This window comes from Nelumbo nucifera, chromosome 1, assembly GCF_055504915.1.
Source record: "Nelumbo nucifera cultivar China Antique chromosome 1, China Antique-T2T, whole genome shotgun sequence".
Classification (NCBI taxonomy): Eukaryota; Viridiplantae; Streptophyta; class Magnoliopsida; order Proteales; family Nelumbonaceae; genus Nelumbo; species Nelumbo nucifera.
The window spans coordinates 78470292-78486904 of NC_142649.1; the positions used below are offsets into that span (position 1 = coordinate 78470292).

General features: G+C 38.9%; 1 protein-coding gene across 4 annotated transcripts in view; it reads left to right on the plus strand.

Annotated features, from left to right (window-relative positions):
• Nucleotides 1–903: 903 nt before the first annotated feature.
• The window catches only part of LOC104605675 (B3 domain-containing protein Os07g0563300-like), a 31704-nt gene continuing 15994 nt past the window's right edge, over nt 904–16613 (plus strand). For 3 of the 4 annotated variants that reach the window (XM_088886710.1, XM_088886712.1, XM_088886711.1), the window contains exons 1-5: nt 904–1522; nt 3616–3697; nt 3815–3913; nt 10985–11784; nt 12398–12494. In XM_088886710.1, the coding sequence (XP_088742836.1) occupies nt 1380–1522; nt 3616–3697; nt 3815–3913; nt 10985–11784; nt 12398–12494 (1221 nt within the window). In that variant the 5' untranslated portion in view covers nt 904–1379. The remainder of the gene's footprint in view (nt 1523–3615; nt 3698–3814; nt 3914–10984; nt 11785–12397; nt 12495–16613) is intronic. The other variant, XM_088886713.1, reaches the window with a different exon arrangement.

Here is a 16613-nt window from a genome sequence, read left to right on the forward strand (position 1 = left end):
ACGTAATAAAAACACCCGAGCATCTCGATGTCCACGTACACATTAGCTTTCCGCCACCGCAAGGCAAAACCGCTACCGCTAGTATTTTTTTCTTCTTTGAGCTGAATCAGTAACAGTTAGCGCGAGATCTACGCCTCTGACTTAATAATTGTCAGATGCTCGCTCCCCTACTCTACACTCTACAACCTATTCCTATTACCGTAAGTTTCCGTTTTGAACAACTGCCCCAGGCTCAGGCCCAGTTCAAACATAGTTTGACTATCTTCTGCTCCTCCTAAAGCAGCCGATATACCGACCACGACCACCCTTTGACCAAAATATAACCTTAAGAGTTGTGAGATACTTCCCGGCTTTCCGAATCGCCGATGGCAAATGGGCTTATCGCGTAAACGTCGATATCTCGTAATTCTAGCCACCGGATGCGGATGATGCTTTGTGGGCCCAGCGTTCGGTAAAAGTGGCCCCACCACCTTAATATCTGAGAAGAGAAGCGAGGCTGCGAGAGAGAACAAGATAAGGTCCAGTTTAGTTGAGGGTAGTAGGGTAGTACGGATACGGTTTTCCCTAGTAAAGCAAAGCAGTGAAGGAAGGTTGAGCGGCGAGGAGAGGAGACCGGATCTGCTCTTCACTTATGGCGCCTCACAGTCACATCCCACCGTGCATTTGGAGCATCTCTCGTACTCACGGTGGGATGTGCCCGTGAGGTCGTTGTGAGGCGCCATTAGTAAGGAGCAGATCCCAATTCAGCGGGGAGGCGACGAGAAAAAGGGGAGCAAGGCAGCAAGCAAAAAGCGCGTGTGTGAGAAAGGAGTGCGTGTGCGTTACGTGCTTGCATGTCGTTCGCGGGACCATGCATGATTTCTTATTCTATTAATTGTTTTTTATTAATAAATAAAAAACACTGAGAAAAAGGAGAAGACGAGAGTAAAAATGGAATTTTGATCCATAACGACAACCACGACGACGACGACGACGACGACGACGTGAGGGGGAAAAAGAAGAGTAGAGAGAGAGAGAGAGAGAGAGAGAGAGTGAGGCTGTGTGTGATTACTCTGATTAGTGAGTGACAAGAGAATGAAAAGGGAGAGAGAATAACGAAGAGAGAGAAACGACGACGACGCCAAAAATAAGGCACGCCACGCCTCGCCTCGTCGTGTTTTAAAAGCTTTGTTTTCCTTATTTTATTTTTGTTACTTGTGTGTTTCTCTCTCTCGCTCTCTTTCTCTCTCGCCCACTCCAAAAAACCCCTCTCCAACCTCTCTCTCATGATTACAGATCACGGCACCACGCTCACCTTCTGTCATCCTTTTGGAGTACGTCTCTAGGGTTTTTGTTTTCTTGCTTTTCTACTTTTGTGGCTCTGAAAGTGGAGAGCTTCGATGTCGTCGTCGTCTTCTGCGGCTGCTTCTGCTGTTCAGAAGATCTGTTTCAATCCCGACTGTAAGGATGCTAAATCGGAGAGGTTGAGGAAAGGATGGCGCCTTCGGAACGGAGATTATGCGGAGCTCTGTGATCGATGCGCGTAAGCAATTTTTGCTCGTCTCTGTTTTCTCTGCTCTGGTGCTTTCAAGTTTTTGTCTTCATTTGGATTTCGACGTTTAATTTGTTGTAACGGCTAGTTTTTCGAGGTTGGACGATTAGCTTGCATAGGATTTTTATGTGCTCTTGAAGCTTCCACAGATTGCTTTGTGCTTGATTCCGTGGAGTCTACTGCTGTTTTGGGTTTCTCTTTGACTGAGTACGATTGTTTTGAACTAAAACTTCGGATTTTTTTTAACGATATTGGGTTTTGTTCGTGAAACAACGGTTTTGCTTTTCGCTTTTAGTGGATACGGAACTTCATTTGGAGTTGGATATTCCATTTTACATTATCTAGTTTGCTGTGGCTTTGGTCCTTTCCAATTCCAAGTGCGTCCTTATTTGATAGAAAAGGTTGTAGTTGATGTTCGTAAATAGGTGTTTACTCCATTCATTTTCTGAAACTTTGTCTTGAATATAGCTGTTTTCTTCTCCATTTTCTTTTGATCCTAAATTTTCTTCACCTCTTCAGCTAAATTGCTTTGATTCTATGTCATATTCAATGGTTTCACCTGAAACATGTTTGGCATATATCGATTAGTTTCAACCTAGTCAGCTTGTTTTTCCTGTGGGTTAGTTTGACTCATCCAGTGTCAGGGGTAATTTCATGGGTTCTAATAATTATTCCTTCGCTTCTGTTTAAACGGTATTTTTAAGGGTCGTACGTTACTTGGAATAGGAAGTGGAAGCATCGGCATAACATGTTCCTGTTTCTTCTAATTTTTTCCATTTTCTCGCTTCCGCATTTACTTTCTTTATAGAAGAGTTTACCTTGTGGCTCAGGAATTCGGTGAATAATTCTATTTGAACCGTTTAAATGGCTCTGGTCTTTCCTTTCGGGATTGGACTTACCAGAAAAAAAAAAAAACAGCTTTAGGTGACTATTTGGTATAGCTCGATATTATTTACGTTCTGGCAGGAATCAAACAGAATGTTTCCTCTCAAGACTTTCAATTTACTGTTATCAAAATTTTCTTTCAATATTTCCCCTTAAAAAGGTAAATATTCTTGCCTAATATGATTCCCAATTAAATACTTGGAATGCCACCTAAGACTCTAAATGGAAAACTGGTTCAATTAGATTAAACTTACATGTCAGTTCGTAGTAAATCAAAGGAGAAAAATTATCTTAATAAATTGTTTCTATAAAGAAAGAAAAAACTATAAAATAGGAAACTAATAGGTCCTTTCCTTATTTCATTAGATCCTAACAAAGGAAAGTGCAAAGTTCCTAGTCAAGTATCTCTACCATGAAAGGACTAATTAAGGTCAAACAATATAGAAGCCTACCCCTATCAAACCTCATTCGTTAAGGTGGTGTTTGGTTAATGATTCTGAAAAAGGTTGATATGGTTCCAGAACCATACCAATCTCTTCTTGAAAATGACAATTCTTTTTGAGCCACACAATGTAAAAGAGGCTATTCTGTTCATGGCCATTTTTTGAATGATGATATATGAGTATTGATTGTAAGATTCATGTGTACATTCTCTATTTATTTTTCATCATACAGTCATCATCAAATAGAGACATTATGATTGGAGCCATATTGGTATATGAGACACACCATATATCTGCCATGCCATGCTTACATTAGTGAATCATATTTCCTGGTTGAAAAGAAAAAAGCAATAAAAAGTTGTGTGAAAAAAGACAATTTGCTGGTTCTGGAACCATGGAGAACCACCAATAGCATATAGAACTCAGGTTGAGTTCGTGAACCAGAGGAAACATGAACACAAACACGAACCGACCACCCTCTAAAGGGTTGCAAGTCATAGATTACAAACCCAAACCCAAACTGAGCAAGCCCATGTGTAACTAGGCTTGGATTACCTTATAGGAAGATGGAACGTTATTTGCAGAATAAAGAATCCTTTTGTCCGGGTTTTCTTTTTATTATAGACTAGAATAGACCTGCCTCAGTTCAAATTGTGCTAATTATCTTCCCATTCAGTGTGCTGCTGATCCTGTCTTACACGAAAAATCAAGGTTATGAATTTGCTGACTCTGTGACTTTACTCCTTTGTACTCCAGTTCTGCATTTGAGGAAGGGAGATTCTGTGAAACTTTTCACTCAGAAGCTGCTGGTTGGAGGAGCTGTGAGATCTGTGGGAAGGTAAGCTGAAAATTTGGATGTTGTTTAGACATTAAATGGTTACTTACATTTTGAGAATTTTTTCTCAGATCTCACAGTTTATGCTCTAAATGTTCTAGTGGCTAATCTCTTCTGCAGCGGGTACATTGTGGATGTATTGCTTCATTCCATGCATTTTTATTATTGGATGTTGGAGGAATTGAGTGTATTGCATGCGCTAGGAAAAATGTAATTCCGGTAAGAACTGTTTAACCTGTTCCTCATCAGATCTCCTAGTGCTTTCTCACTGCTGTTAGCCTGTTCTTCATGTGCTAAGTAAAATTCACTTGTTCTGTCTTCTTCTGATTGTCCAATGCAATGATAGAATTTTCATTTTTTTTTACTAATCCATGTTAGCCCTCATTATTAGGTCTGTATGCAGGTCGGTTAGATTTGGTTTTACATAATTTTGCCAACTGAATTAAAGTGTCAGGTTGAGTTTTATAACCAAAACTGACCAATTAACATCCAAAATGACTGAAAAATTATATTCACATGATGCTCAGTTTAATCAGCTTGTATCACACTGAACTGAAATTCATAGCTTCCAAGCTATGTTGTACACATGATGACTAATGGGACAAGTCTTGATAGAAAATAAATAAATAAATAAAAAGACTGGTGTGGACAAGACTGATAATGTAAAACTACAGAGTGTAAGATGTTAGACCTGGATTGAAGTGGGACCTAGAAAATCTGTTCTCTTGCCACAGTGAAAAGAAAAAAAAAACCACATACACAGAGGCTAGGGTAAATCTAATTGGTTGGTTTGGTTTCAGTTCAGTTTACAACATCGAAACGCACAACCTAACCAAACAGTCGGGTTTACAACTTTTCATATCAAACCGGGTGACTTATTGGAAAACTGACCAAATTTGGTCGAGTTGAGCTGCTTTGGTCGTTTGGTTGGTTCTTACCATTTTGCGAACAGCCCTACTCATTATTACTCTTGGGATATTTCAGTTTTAAATCATTTTCCTAATATATGTGGTGCATTTTCATTTGTACATTGAAGCTAAATTCCAATTACCATTGAACCTTGTGAGCTCTGTTTAGTTTTTTGAGCATGCCCAAACACATTGAAAACAGTTGTCTTGAAGCCATCTTACTACAGTTTCTTCAGAATCAACTGGTGTGTTAACAGCCTCTCATCACGAAAGTAAAGGGCAGCCCAGTGCACGGGGCTCCTGCCAATTTGGGGTCTGGGGAGGGACAGATGTATGCAGCCTTGCCCTATACATACAAAGATGCTGTTTCTAAGATTTGAACCCTGGTTAACCAGGTCACAATGGAGTAACCCAACCATTGTGCCAAGGCCTGGTTTAGTGTTTTGGGTGGTTGTCTGCTAACAAGGTTCAAAGTATCGATATGCTACTGCATATCGGCAGTATCATATCGGTACTTAGAAACACACGAAACACTTTTCTTTTTAGTTTTTTTTTTCAAATCTTGGTTTTTGGGAAGCTAAAAATAGGTTTTTTTTATTAAAAAAAGGTGGGGTTCCCGAAACACTTGTATTGTATCGGGGGTGTATCTTTTTCAAAAGATACGATACGATACGCCTGATATGGGGCGTATCGTATCGATACTTTAAACCATGGCTGCTAATACTAACTTGCTTTCTTGCATTTATTCTTGCTTGTTGACTAAATTGATTTCACTCTACCCAGGTACGTTAATTCTTTGTTTTGAGCAATTTCTATCTTAGCATCATGCAAAATATAATTCTTTGCTTTTCTTTGCATTTTATAGAAGAATACAATCTACACTGTATTAATTTAGTTGTAATAGTATTATCGTCCTTCTTTTGATGTTCAATTTATTGTTCATGTCAAAATTTAGTTCTTGTCTTAAATCAGATATTTATTCTTGTTTGTGCTGTTCAGCCGAACTGAGAAAAGAGGAATGTTTGTTCTGTAGCTACAGTAGTTCGAACCAGGAGAAAAGAAGAAGAAGAAGAAGAAGAAGAAGAAGATGAAGAGAACAGTCAAACATGATAGGATAAACCCTATCAGTCGACCCTTAATATGGATTAGCCTCTAATTAGTAGTACAAAGACTAAACTGCCCCCACTTAAGTATGGGACAGGAAGTCACTATTGACTGCCACATAAGCACATAACTTAACAGAAATAAAATGATTGATCTACCCTTATTCGGCTAGCTCTAACACTCCCCCTCAAGTTGGAGAATATATGTCATATAATCCCAGCTTGTTACATATATAGTTCACTCTCCCTAAGCTTAAGCCTTTTGTAAACAAATCTGCCCACTGATCACCTGAGCCCATATGTTCTGTGCTTATCTCTCCAGTAATGACCTTCTCCCTCACAAAGTGGCAATCAATCTCTATGTGCTTTGTTCTCTCATGAAAAACAGGGTTGGATGAGATGTAGAGTGCGACTTGATTGTCACAGTACAATTTCATAGGTCTATCCATGGAGAACCCGATTTCTTGTAGGAGATTCCTCAGCCATACTAATTCACATGTAGTGTGTGCCATGGCTCTGTATTCGGCTTCAGCACTGTTCCTTGCCACAACCGTCTGCTTCTTACTCTTCCATGTCACAAAATTTCCTCCAAGAAATGTGCAGTAACCTGTAGTAGATCTTCTATCAGACACAAAGCCTGCCCAATCTGCATCTGTATACCCAATTACTTCAAGTTTTCTTCCTAGTTTGTACGATAACAAACGGCCTAGAGCTCCCTTCAGGTACCTTACAATTCTAAGAACTGCATCCTAGTGAGGTATCCGAGGGTTCTGCATAAATTGGCTCACCACACTGACTGCAAAGGAGATGTCTAGTCTCGTGATAGTCAAATAGTTCAGCTTCTCCACTAGTCGTCTATACCTTCCAGGATCATCAAATATTTCCCCTGTATCACTGCTCAACATAGCATTTGGTTCCATGGGAGTTTCATCCAGTTTTGCACCTAACAGTCTTGTTTCATCCAGTAGATCAAGAACATATTTTCTTTGGCACAGGTTTCCACGTTGTCTTGATCTAGCAACTTCTATACCTAAGAAATACTTTAATGTCCCAAGGTCTTTTGTTTGAAAATGATTTTGCAGAAAGACCTTTAGTTTATCGATCCCCAATTTGTCACTACCAGTTATGACAATATCATCCACATAGACCACTAATAAAATCTTTCCAGCTTCTGAATCATAGCTGAACACCGAGTGGTCAACCTGGCATTGTTTCATTCCAAAGCTCTTCACCACTTCACTAAACTTCCCAAACCAAGCACGAGGCGATTGTTTCAACCCATAAATTGCCTTTTTTAGTCTGCACACCTTACCATCCTCTCCCTGAGCAACAAACCCAGGTGGTTTCTCCATATATACCTCCTCCATAAGGTCACCATGAAGGAAGGCATTTTTAATGTCAAGTTGAAACAAGGGCCAATCATACATAACTGCCAGGAAAATTAAGACACGGACAGAGCCAACCTTAGCCACTGGAGAGAAGGTCTCCACATAGTCCACTCCATACAACTGTGAATAACCTTTAGCAACAAGTCTGGCCTTCAGACGCTTCACACTACCATCTGGCAAGTATTTAACAATATACACCCATTTACAACCCACAACATGCTTACCAGGTGGAAGAGTAGTGAGCTCCCACGTATGAGTATGCTGAAGGGCAGAGAGTTCCTCCTCCATTGCTTGCTGCCACCCAGGTGAGCTAAGAGCCTCTGGAACATTCTTAGGTATAGAAATAGATGACAATAGTAAAACAAACTAGCGATGTGAAGCGGAAAGGCGAGATACTAAAACAAAATTGGAAATGGGATGGAGGGTACAACTATGTTTACCTTTTCGTAAAGCAATGGGAAGATCAAGTCCTGAAGGTTCAGGAACAGGAGCAACAACAGGATCCGCAGATAAGGTAGAAGCTGGAGGAGGAGCTGGTGTCTGTCGATGAGTATACACGTGCCGGATCGGTGGTCGTTCAGTAGGGAGCTGCACAGGAGGAGGTGAAGGGTCACCCCAATTGGAACACCCAGAACGGGATCACTGACTGGAAGAGGAAGAGGAAGCAATGGTGGAGACACAGATACATCAGGTCCCGAGAAGAAGGGGACGGACTCAAAAAAGGTGACATCAGGACAGACATGGCACTTCCGAGTAATGGGATTGTAACACTTGTACCCTTTCTGAGTCTGAGAGTAGCCAAGAAAGACACACTTAATAGCATGCATCCAACTTGTCTATTCCAGGACTCAGATTGTGAACAAAGCACACACAGCCAAAGATACGAGGTGTTAATGGAAAGGGAGACAAAGTGGGGAGCAAGATAGAGAAGGGAGACCGACCATGAAGAATGAAGGATGGCATCCGATTAATAAGGAAACACACAGTAAGTACAACATCACTCCAAAATCGTTTAAGAACATTCATATGATGAAGAATAGACCGAGCAGTTTCAAGGAGATGACGATTCTTTCGTTTGGCCACCCCATTTTGTTGAGGAGTGGATGCACATGAAGTTTGATGAATGATGCCATGTTGTTCTAAATACTGTTGAAAGGAAGTAAGAAAGTATTCACGACCGTTATCTGAACGAAGAACTTTGATTGGAACACCAAATTGTGTACATATTTCAGCATGGAATTTTTGAAAAATGGAAAATAATTTACTCCTTTCTTTCATTAAATAAATCCATGTCATCATTGAACAATCATCAATAAAAGTGACAAAATACTTGTAACCATTATAAGACTATTTTAATCGGGTCCCAAACATCTGAATGGACCAAAGCATAAGGACTCAACATACGACTCTCAACTCTAGGACTGAAGGGAACACAACGATGTTTCCCATACTGACACGACTCACACTGTAAAGACAACAAATGATTCAAAGATGGGACCAGTATCTTGAGTGCCTTGAGAGATGGATGTTCTAGTCGACAATGCCATTGTAGAGGAGTGAATGACGTCTGAAGTGCAACTGACGATCCACCACCGTCAAGGTAATACAATCCACCAGCCTCATGCCCCCCACCAATCTTTTTCCCCGTCTTGAGATCCTGAAAAACACAAAAGGAAGGGAAAAATGTAATAGAGCAATTAAGAGTCTTGGTTAATTTACTAACAGACATAAGATTGAATGGAAACTTAGGGACATATAGAACAGATGATAAAGAAAGAGAAGCTGTGTCAAAATTACTAACACCACAGATGGGAGAAGAGGAATCGTTGGCAAGGGTAACAGTTTGAGATGTGGAAGTTTCAGAGAGGGAAGAGAACACACCTAGAGTCCTGGTCATGTGATCAGAGGCTCCAGAGTCAATAATCCAGGGAGAGGGTTTGGATGATAGACAAGCTATACCTGAGTGGGCAAGGGTGGCAGTAATATCTTGTGAAGTAGTCTGGAGGAACCGCTCATACTCATCACGCGGTACACTCACCATCTCCTTCCCGGAAACAGATGTAGATGTGGAAGGTGTTAGATCTGCCTGTTGGTTATCACTGACATCAACCCCACCAGCTACTACATGATTGGCCCATGTAGAAGGAGGGCCATGGAGATCATAACAGAAATTCACCGAATGTCTATCCCTGCCACAATGGGTACACTTCCTTGTAGAGTTACTTTTTCCTTTACCACGGCCTCCCCCTGAGTCACGACCACCACCACGGCCAAATACGGAACCACCACGACCTCCTCGGGAGGCATGTCCTCCCCCTTTAGTACCATGTCTACCTCCTCTGGCTATCACAAATGCTGATCTGTCAGACTGTGTGGGATTCTCTGTAAGCCCCAAAGAAATCCTACGAAGTCGTGCAAACACTTCCTCAAGTGTAGAAGAGTAGAGCCCCCTAATATTTGGGCCCTAACTGGTTCATATTCTGATTTCAACCCTACTAAGAACCTAGTGACATCTAGTTGTTCCCTCTGTTGTTGCTGAACCTTAACATCTGGAGTGAGGGGATGATAGATATTGAGTTCATTGCTGAGGTTCTTCATACTGGCATAGTACTCTTCTAGGGTTTTATTCCCTTGTTGCAGATCGAAATACTCCTAATAGAGCGATATACCCCTGTAGTATTATCCTGCCCAGAATAAAGTTTCTTGGCATGTTCCCATATGTCCTTAGTTGTATCTAAGAACAAAGTTGGCACTTATTTTGGGTTCCATACTATTCCATAACCATTTCATGATTTGGGCATCTTCCTATTCCCAGTCATCAAACCCTGGAGAGTTAGCAGGTTTATCTTCCTTCACATGCTTCACTTTCCTCTTTGCCTTGAGAAAAACTTCCACTGAATTGGCCCATGGTACATAGTTCTCACCATTAAGTTTAATGGAGGTCATTTGGACATTTAAAAAATCAGAGGAAATCATGACACTCGATTTCTGGTCACCACTCACATCTCCCATCGAAGCCATTCCAGTCTACAAAGTCGGTTCTGCCCTCACACACAAAAAAACAGTTCCAACCACTGCACTACAGTTCGTTAGCTACCACACAAGCACACTTGCAATCACCAAGTACTGGCCTTAGCATACATTCGGCCACTTCAACCACCACTGTACTGCTAACATGCAGATTTAAAACCACAAAGATTCCCTCTTGAAACTGCTCATTAGAGGGTTCAGACCACCACCACTGCACCTACTCAACCACCACAGCTGTCACACCCATGGTGACAGCACTCTACATGAAAAAAAAAACCTTTTCTTTCTGGTCACTCGAATGTTGTTCTCTTTCCCTGTCACCAGAAGTCCAACCTCTGAACCCTAGAAGTTGCCGCAGGAATGGGTAGGCCGCAGTCTGCTACCCCAGATTTCTCGCACCAGAGAAAAACGAAAAAAAAAAGAACTGAGAAATATATGTTGAGGAAGCTGTAATCGACTGCTGTCAACCTGGCTCTGGTACCATGTTTGTGCTGTTCAGTCGAACTGAGAAAAGAGGAATGTTTGTTCTGTAGCTACAGTAGTTCGAACCAGGAGAAAAGAAGAAGAAGAAGATGAAGAGAACAGTCAAACATGATAGGATAAACCCTATCAGTCGACCCTTAATATGGATTAGCCTTTAATTAGTAGTACAAAGACTAAACTGCCCCCACTTAAGTATGGGACAGAAAGTCACTATTAAGACTGCCACATAAGCACATAACTTAACAGAAATAAAATGACTAATCTACCCTTATTCGGCTAGCTCTAACAATTCCATATTGCTGATACTTATTTCCTTAAAGTGCATGAAGAAATAGTATTGTTTTGTATTCAACATTTTTGTATGTATTTTGTTCTCAGCCATCAAACCCAATATGGCCGCCATCTTTTTTTCTGCCATTACCTCTACCTGAGAGACTTAAAGATGTCAATATGAAGAACTGGAGTCAGATTGCTGGGCCAAGTGCGGTTGCAGGGCAATGGCGTCAAACACCCAATATATGGAATACTGCTGCTGCTCAGCCTGAGTTGCAGTCAAGGATGCCCTATGAAGTTGAGAGATCAGGTGCTGTTTCTGCCATGGACAAGAAGGCTGAAGATCCATCTGAAAGATTAGCATCTAACAGCTTGAAGCTTGCTGCACCAGATAGACTTGCAAATGGTAAGGCTGGTACTGAAACATTGGCTACCTTAAATAAATTCCGCAGGGAAGAAGGGAATCTTGATGGTTTGCATCATTCCTACTGTTATATAGGAGAAAATGATCCAGCAGATGCGAGAAAAGGAGCTTTTGCTGAATCTGGCTTGAACACTACTGCTATTAACTTTGAGACACCTCCAGGTTCAAGTGTAAACGTTTCACTTCCGTCATCCATTTCAAAGGATGAACCGTCAACTCTGCATTTTGGGTTTGGTGTACCTTATGCTTCACCCAATGATACAAATGGTGCAACTAGGGTTTCTGGAACTCAATCACAAAGGCAGACTCCACCTCCGTCGGCAAAGCAAGTCTATGCTACTCCAAATAATGGGCCTGATTCATCTGGTGAAACTCAGTTACGCAATGGAAGACCTCGAGGTGACGCCCGAGGAAGGAATCAGTTACTTCCTAGATACTGGCCCAGGATAACAGATCAGGAGCTACAACAAATCTCTGGAGAGTATCCACTTATTTCTTTGTTTCCTTTTTTCTTTTATGGTTGTGAGTATCCACTTGTTTCTATTATGTTTTCTTGAGATCTTAGGTTCATAAACAACAATACTTAACCTTGTGTGGCCATAGTTTATTGTTAAAAAAAAGGAAAAAAGGACCTACTCAACATTATCATATGACTGATAAAGAATATCATGTGAATAACAACCTCTATTTTCTATTAATTCAGGGGTTCCCTGATAAATGGATGGTTGACATGGCTAATCCAAAATGACTATATCCATTAGCTACATGCTTTACATGCATTGGACAGACCTCATATGAAAAGAAGCTTTTTCTCTTTTTATAAAATAATAAAAGAAGAATGACAGAGGTCCCTTTTCTTGAAATTTGGTAGATGATCATGCTGTGATTTCATTGCACTAGATATTACCACTTTTTCCTTCCACCTCTGTTTCCATGACTACCAAAATTTCTTGGTAGAAATTAATTGTAACTGTATTCGGACCGACAAGGCCTCTTGTATTTTAGTATAAGGCATTACATCACTTTGGTACAAGATCTATTTGATACATCTTGCATCAGATTCTAATAAATTGTTAACCTTGACCATGGCAAAGCACAAATTCTGTCATTACACCACTGTTTGAAAAGATGTTAAGTGCTAGTGATGCTGGCCGGATTGGGCGTTTGGTGCTTCCAAAAAAATGTGCAGAGGTAAGTCCTATCTCTTGCTCCGTTTGTTTTGTTTTTTTTTCTATATTTTTTGTTCTTAAGGTTGACCTATTTCTGTAAATACTTGCACAACCTTTTAATTTCTTTATTTGATAGTTTGGTTTTGGTCGATATATACCAAACTTGCATTCATTTACCTAGAAGAGGATTTACCTAGGCAGTTAACAATTATTATGTTTAAATTTAAACTAAAACCAAATAGAAAATGAGAATGAAAAGAATGGATTAAATGCTTTTAAGATCAAAAGTTTTCTGGATGGAAATATCTTTGAGAACATGCACAAGGAAATGGTTGTTCACAACATGACCATCTTTAGTTCAGTTCTTGCTGTCTCAAGTATAATAGTGGTGATCTCTTTATGATTTACCATCCAAGATAGAAGCTCTTAGTAGAAATAATGTCTTTGGGTGAAAGCTTAGAAAATTGACATGAATGATCAAATTACTGCAGCTTTTGTGAGTTTTATGTGACACTTGCAGTCATGCTTTAGCTTGATTTGGTCTTCTCATGACCAATTCAATGCTGGATAGGCTTCGCAAAAATTGAATGAATCAGACACATAGGTAATGTAGTGGTAAGGGTCCTGTAGCCCCAGAACAAAGCTTTGGCCTTGTTGGATCTTTATTCTAATACAGTCATTGGTTCTAGAGCTGCAATGACATTTAACGTACTTTTCTTTCTAAATGAAATTCAATTTTGTTTAGGTCCTACGTTGTCAGAGTTGGACTGGATGTAAAATCATTTTGGTCATTGGACCAAGGGTTGAATGGTCCAACTGTCCAGTTTTGTTGTTCAAATCACTCTCTCAAATAAAAATTCCAAAAAGGATGAAAGGGATGGTTCCAAATCATCTTTTAAAGCTATTTTACATCAAAATAAGATTAAAACAGTAAATTCTATAGGTTATAACAGCTATTAATACAAATCAATATTTCTAAGAAAGGTTTTAAAAGGCTAAAGGTGGAGACATGACAGTTGGGTGTCGAAGAGGTGAGGTGTAAGCCTCAAAGTATACATTTAATTTTTTTAGTTTTTATAGAATACATACTTACATATTTACTGAAATACATGCATAGATACACACAATTTATTTCTTTTTATGGTGAATTTACATGTTTTCCTTTATTTATTTTTGAATAAATGATACATGTTTTCCTTTATTGCACATACATTCTTTTTAATATGAATCTTTTGGTTTTGAATTTTGTACTTTGTTTTATTCCAAATCATCTTTTAAAGCTATTTTACATCAAAATAAGATTAAAACAGTAAATTCTATAGGTTATAACAGCTATTAATACAAATCAATATTTTTAAGAAAGGTTTTAAAAGGCTAAAGGTGGAGACATGACAGTTGGGTGTCGAAGAGGTGAGGTGTAAGCCTCAAAGTATACATTTAATTTTTTTAGTTCTTATAGAATACATACTTACATATTTACTGAAATACATGCATAGATACACACAATTTATTTCTTTTTATGGTGAATTTACATGTTTTCCTTTATTATTTATTTTTGAATAAATTATACATGTTTTCCTTTATTGCACATGATGCATTCTTTTTAATATGAATCTTTTGGTTTTGAATTTTGTACTTTGTTTCATGTTTATAACATGCCTTCTTTACCTAAATAAAAGAATTTATCTACTTAATTTGCATATTTGCTAGTTTGTTCATATACATATACATATACATATACATATACATATACATATACATATACATATACATACATACATACATACATACATTGTACATTTTTCAACACAATTTATTTCTTTTATAGTGAAATTTATATGTTTACTTTTTGTTAATTTATATTCTTTTTGATATGATATTTTAAAATTTTATGTATATTTATAACTATTTATAACTAAATAAAATAATATGTTTATGTAATTTACATACACTATAAATAAAATAATCTCCTCTGGAAATCAGGTAAAATTCTGGGAGCACATTTGGGTGGGTGATGTACCTTTGAAAGACCAATTCCCTGCCTTGTTTTCCTTCTTCCGGTATAAAGGCAAGGTTGTGTCCAGTTTTTTGATTCCTTCTCAATCTAACTTCGGGTTTGATTGGGAGATCTGGGTTTAGAAGAGGCCTAAGGGAGCACATTTATAACTAAATAAAATAATATGTTTATGTCATTTACATACACTATAAATAAAATAATCTACTCTGGAAATCAGGTAAAATTCTGGGAGCACATTTGGGTGGGTGATATACCTTTGAAAGACCAATTCCCTGCCTTGTTTTCCTTCTTCCGGTATAAAGGCAAGGTTGTGTCCAGTTTTTTGATTCCTTCTCAATCTAACTTCGGGTTTGATTGGGAGATCTGGGTTTAGAAGAGGCCTAAGGGATTCGGAAATTGAAAATGTCATGAGTTTGGTTCAGATATTAAAAGGGGTGGTGTTAGATCCCTCTGAGAAGGATAAGAGACTATGGACCCTAGATCCCTCTAGGACCTTCTCTTGTGCTCCCTTCTTCAAGTGCCTATTGCCTTTAACCAGTATTTTTGTGCAAAATTCTCCAGTAAAGGAAGTTTGGGTTGAGCCGATTCCTCCAAGGATTGGAGCCTTTTTGTTGGGAAGCTGTCCTAGAAAGGTGTAATATATGTGACATACTCCAAAGAAAAAGGCTTTTTTGGTGCTTGTCTCCAAATTGGTGCATTCTTTGCAAGGCTAACGGTGAAAACTCTTACCACTTATTAATCTCTTGCCCCTTTGCTGATGTTATTTGGGACTGGTTTTTTTTCTTATTTGGTTGTAGGTGGACCCCATTGTCAAATATTGAAAGCTTGTTTAGCTTTTCATTCCTTCGATAGCCAAAGAAAAGGGGAAGGATTATGTGGAGGTGTGTGAGGGCTGCTATTTACTCGACTCTGTGGGAGGAAAGGAACTCTAGAACTTTTTTCTGAAAACAAAAGAAGTAAAGAAAGCATTATTGAAGTAATAACAGTCCGGGTGGTGCACTGGTTGAAATCCTTGGACCTGTTTAATGATGCTTCTACGGGTATGTCGCTGAATAGCTGGATGGAAGTGGCCAATTCTGCTCTTGCTTGCTCCATTGTTTGTCCTATATGTCACCACCAGACTGTGGTGTTATAAAGTTAAATTTTGATGGTAGTAGTGGGGGCAATCCAAGTCCTTCAGTTGTAGGAGTTGTCTTTAGAGATGAGGATGGGCAAGTGCTCGCAATGTTTTCAGGTCCCATTGGGTTTGGGAACTCTCTTAAAGCTGAGGTTTATGCTGTACCGGAGGGTATAAGAAATGCTAAGGAACTAAACATACAAAAGTTAGTTGTTGAAGGGGACTCAAAGCTGGTGGTAAGTTGGTTACAGAAGGAAAGCGGACTTTGGAAATTTGCTAATGAGATGAGGGAAATTAAATGGCTAACTAGGGGGCTGGAAATCCAATTCAGTGGGTGAAGAGAACAGCAATTGCCTTTGCAGTTGCATTAGCAAAGCAGGGGGTGGGAAGGGACCAAATGTTTTGGGCTGTGTTGCAAGTTCTTTGTTGTCCTCTTGGAGAGAGCTAAGCCTTTTTATCTCTCTCTGGAGTGCTGTAACTAATTTTCTATTAATTTAATGAATTCATGTTATTGATCAAAAAAAAAAAAAAATTACACACACTATAGTATTTTCTAACATGACCTAATTTATAAATGAGAAAGAATATCTTGTATTGAGATCGAAGAATTAAATTAATATGAGAAAGGGGGGGGGGGGTTCTGTTGGAGTATAGGTGAGCAAGCGCTATACAAATATATAGGTGTGCTTTGGTTAGTTAAACTTAGATTAGGGCACCAAAAATTAGTGAATATTTTTCATCATACACGATTTCTTTATTGGAACTAAAATGAGTTGTAAGTAATTGAGTGTGGATACAAATTATTTGACAAATTTATTCATTGTTTTATTATATTGATATTTTATTTTATTTATTAATAAAAATCATTACTATTATTTTTAATTTGTAAATTAGTAGGTCCTACCATCACATGTCATGGGTGAACATGTGAATGGAGGTACCATTCTCACATGTGGTACATTGAGAAATATAGTGGAGATGCTATTCTAACATGTAGATTTAATTTA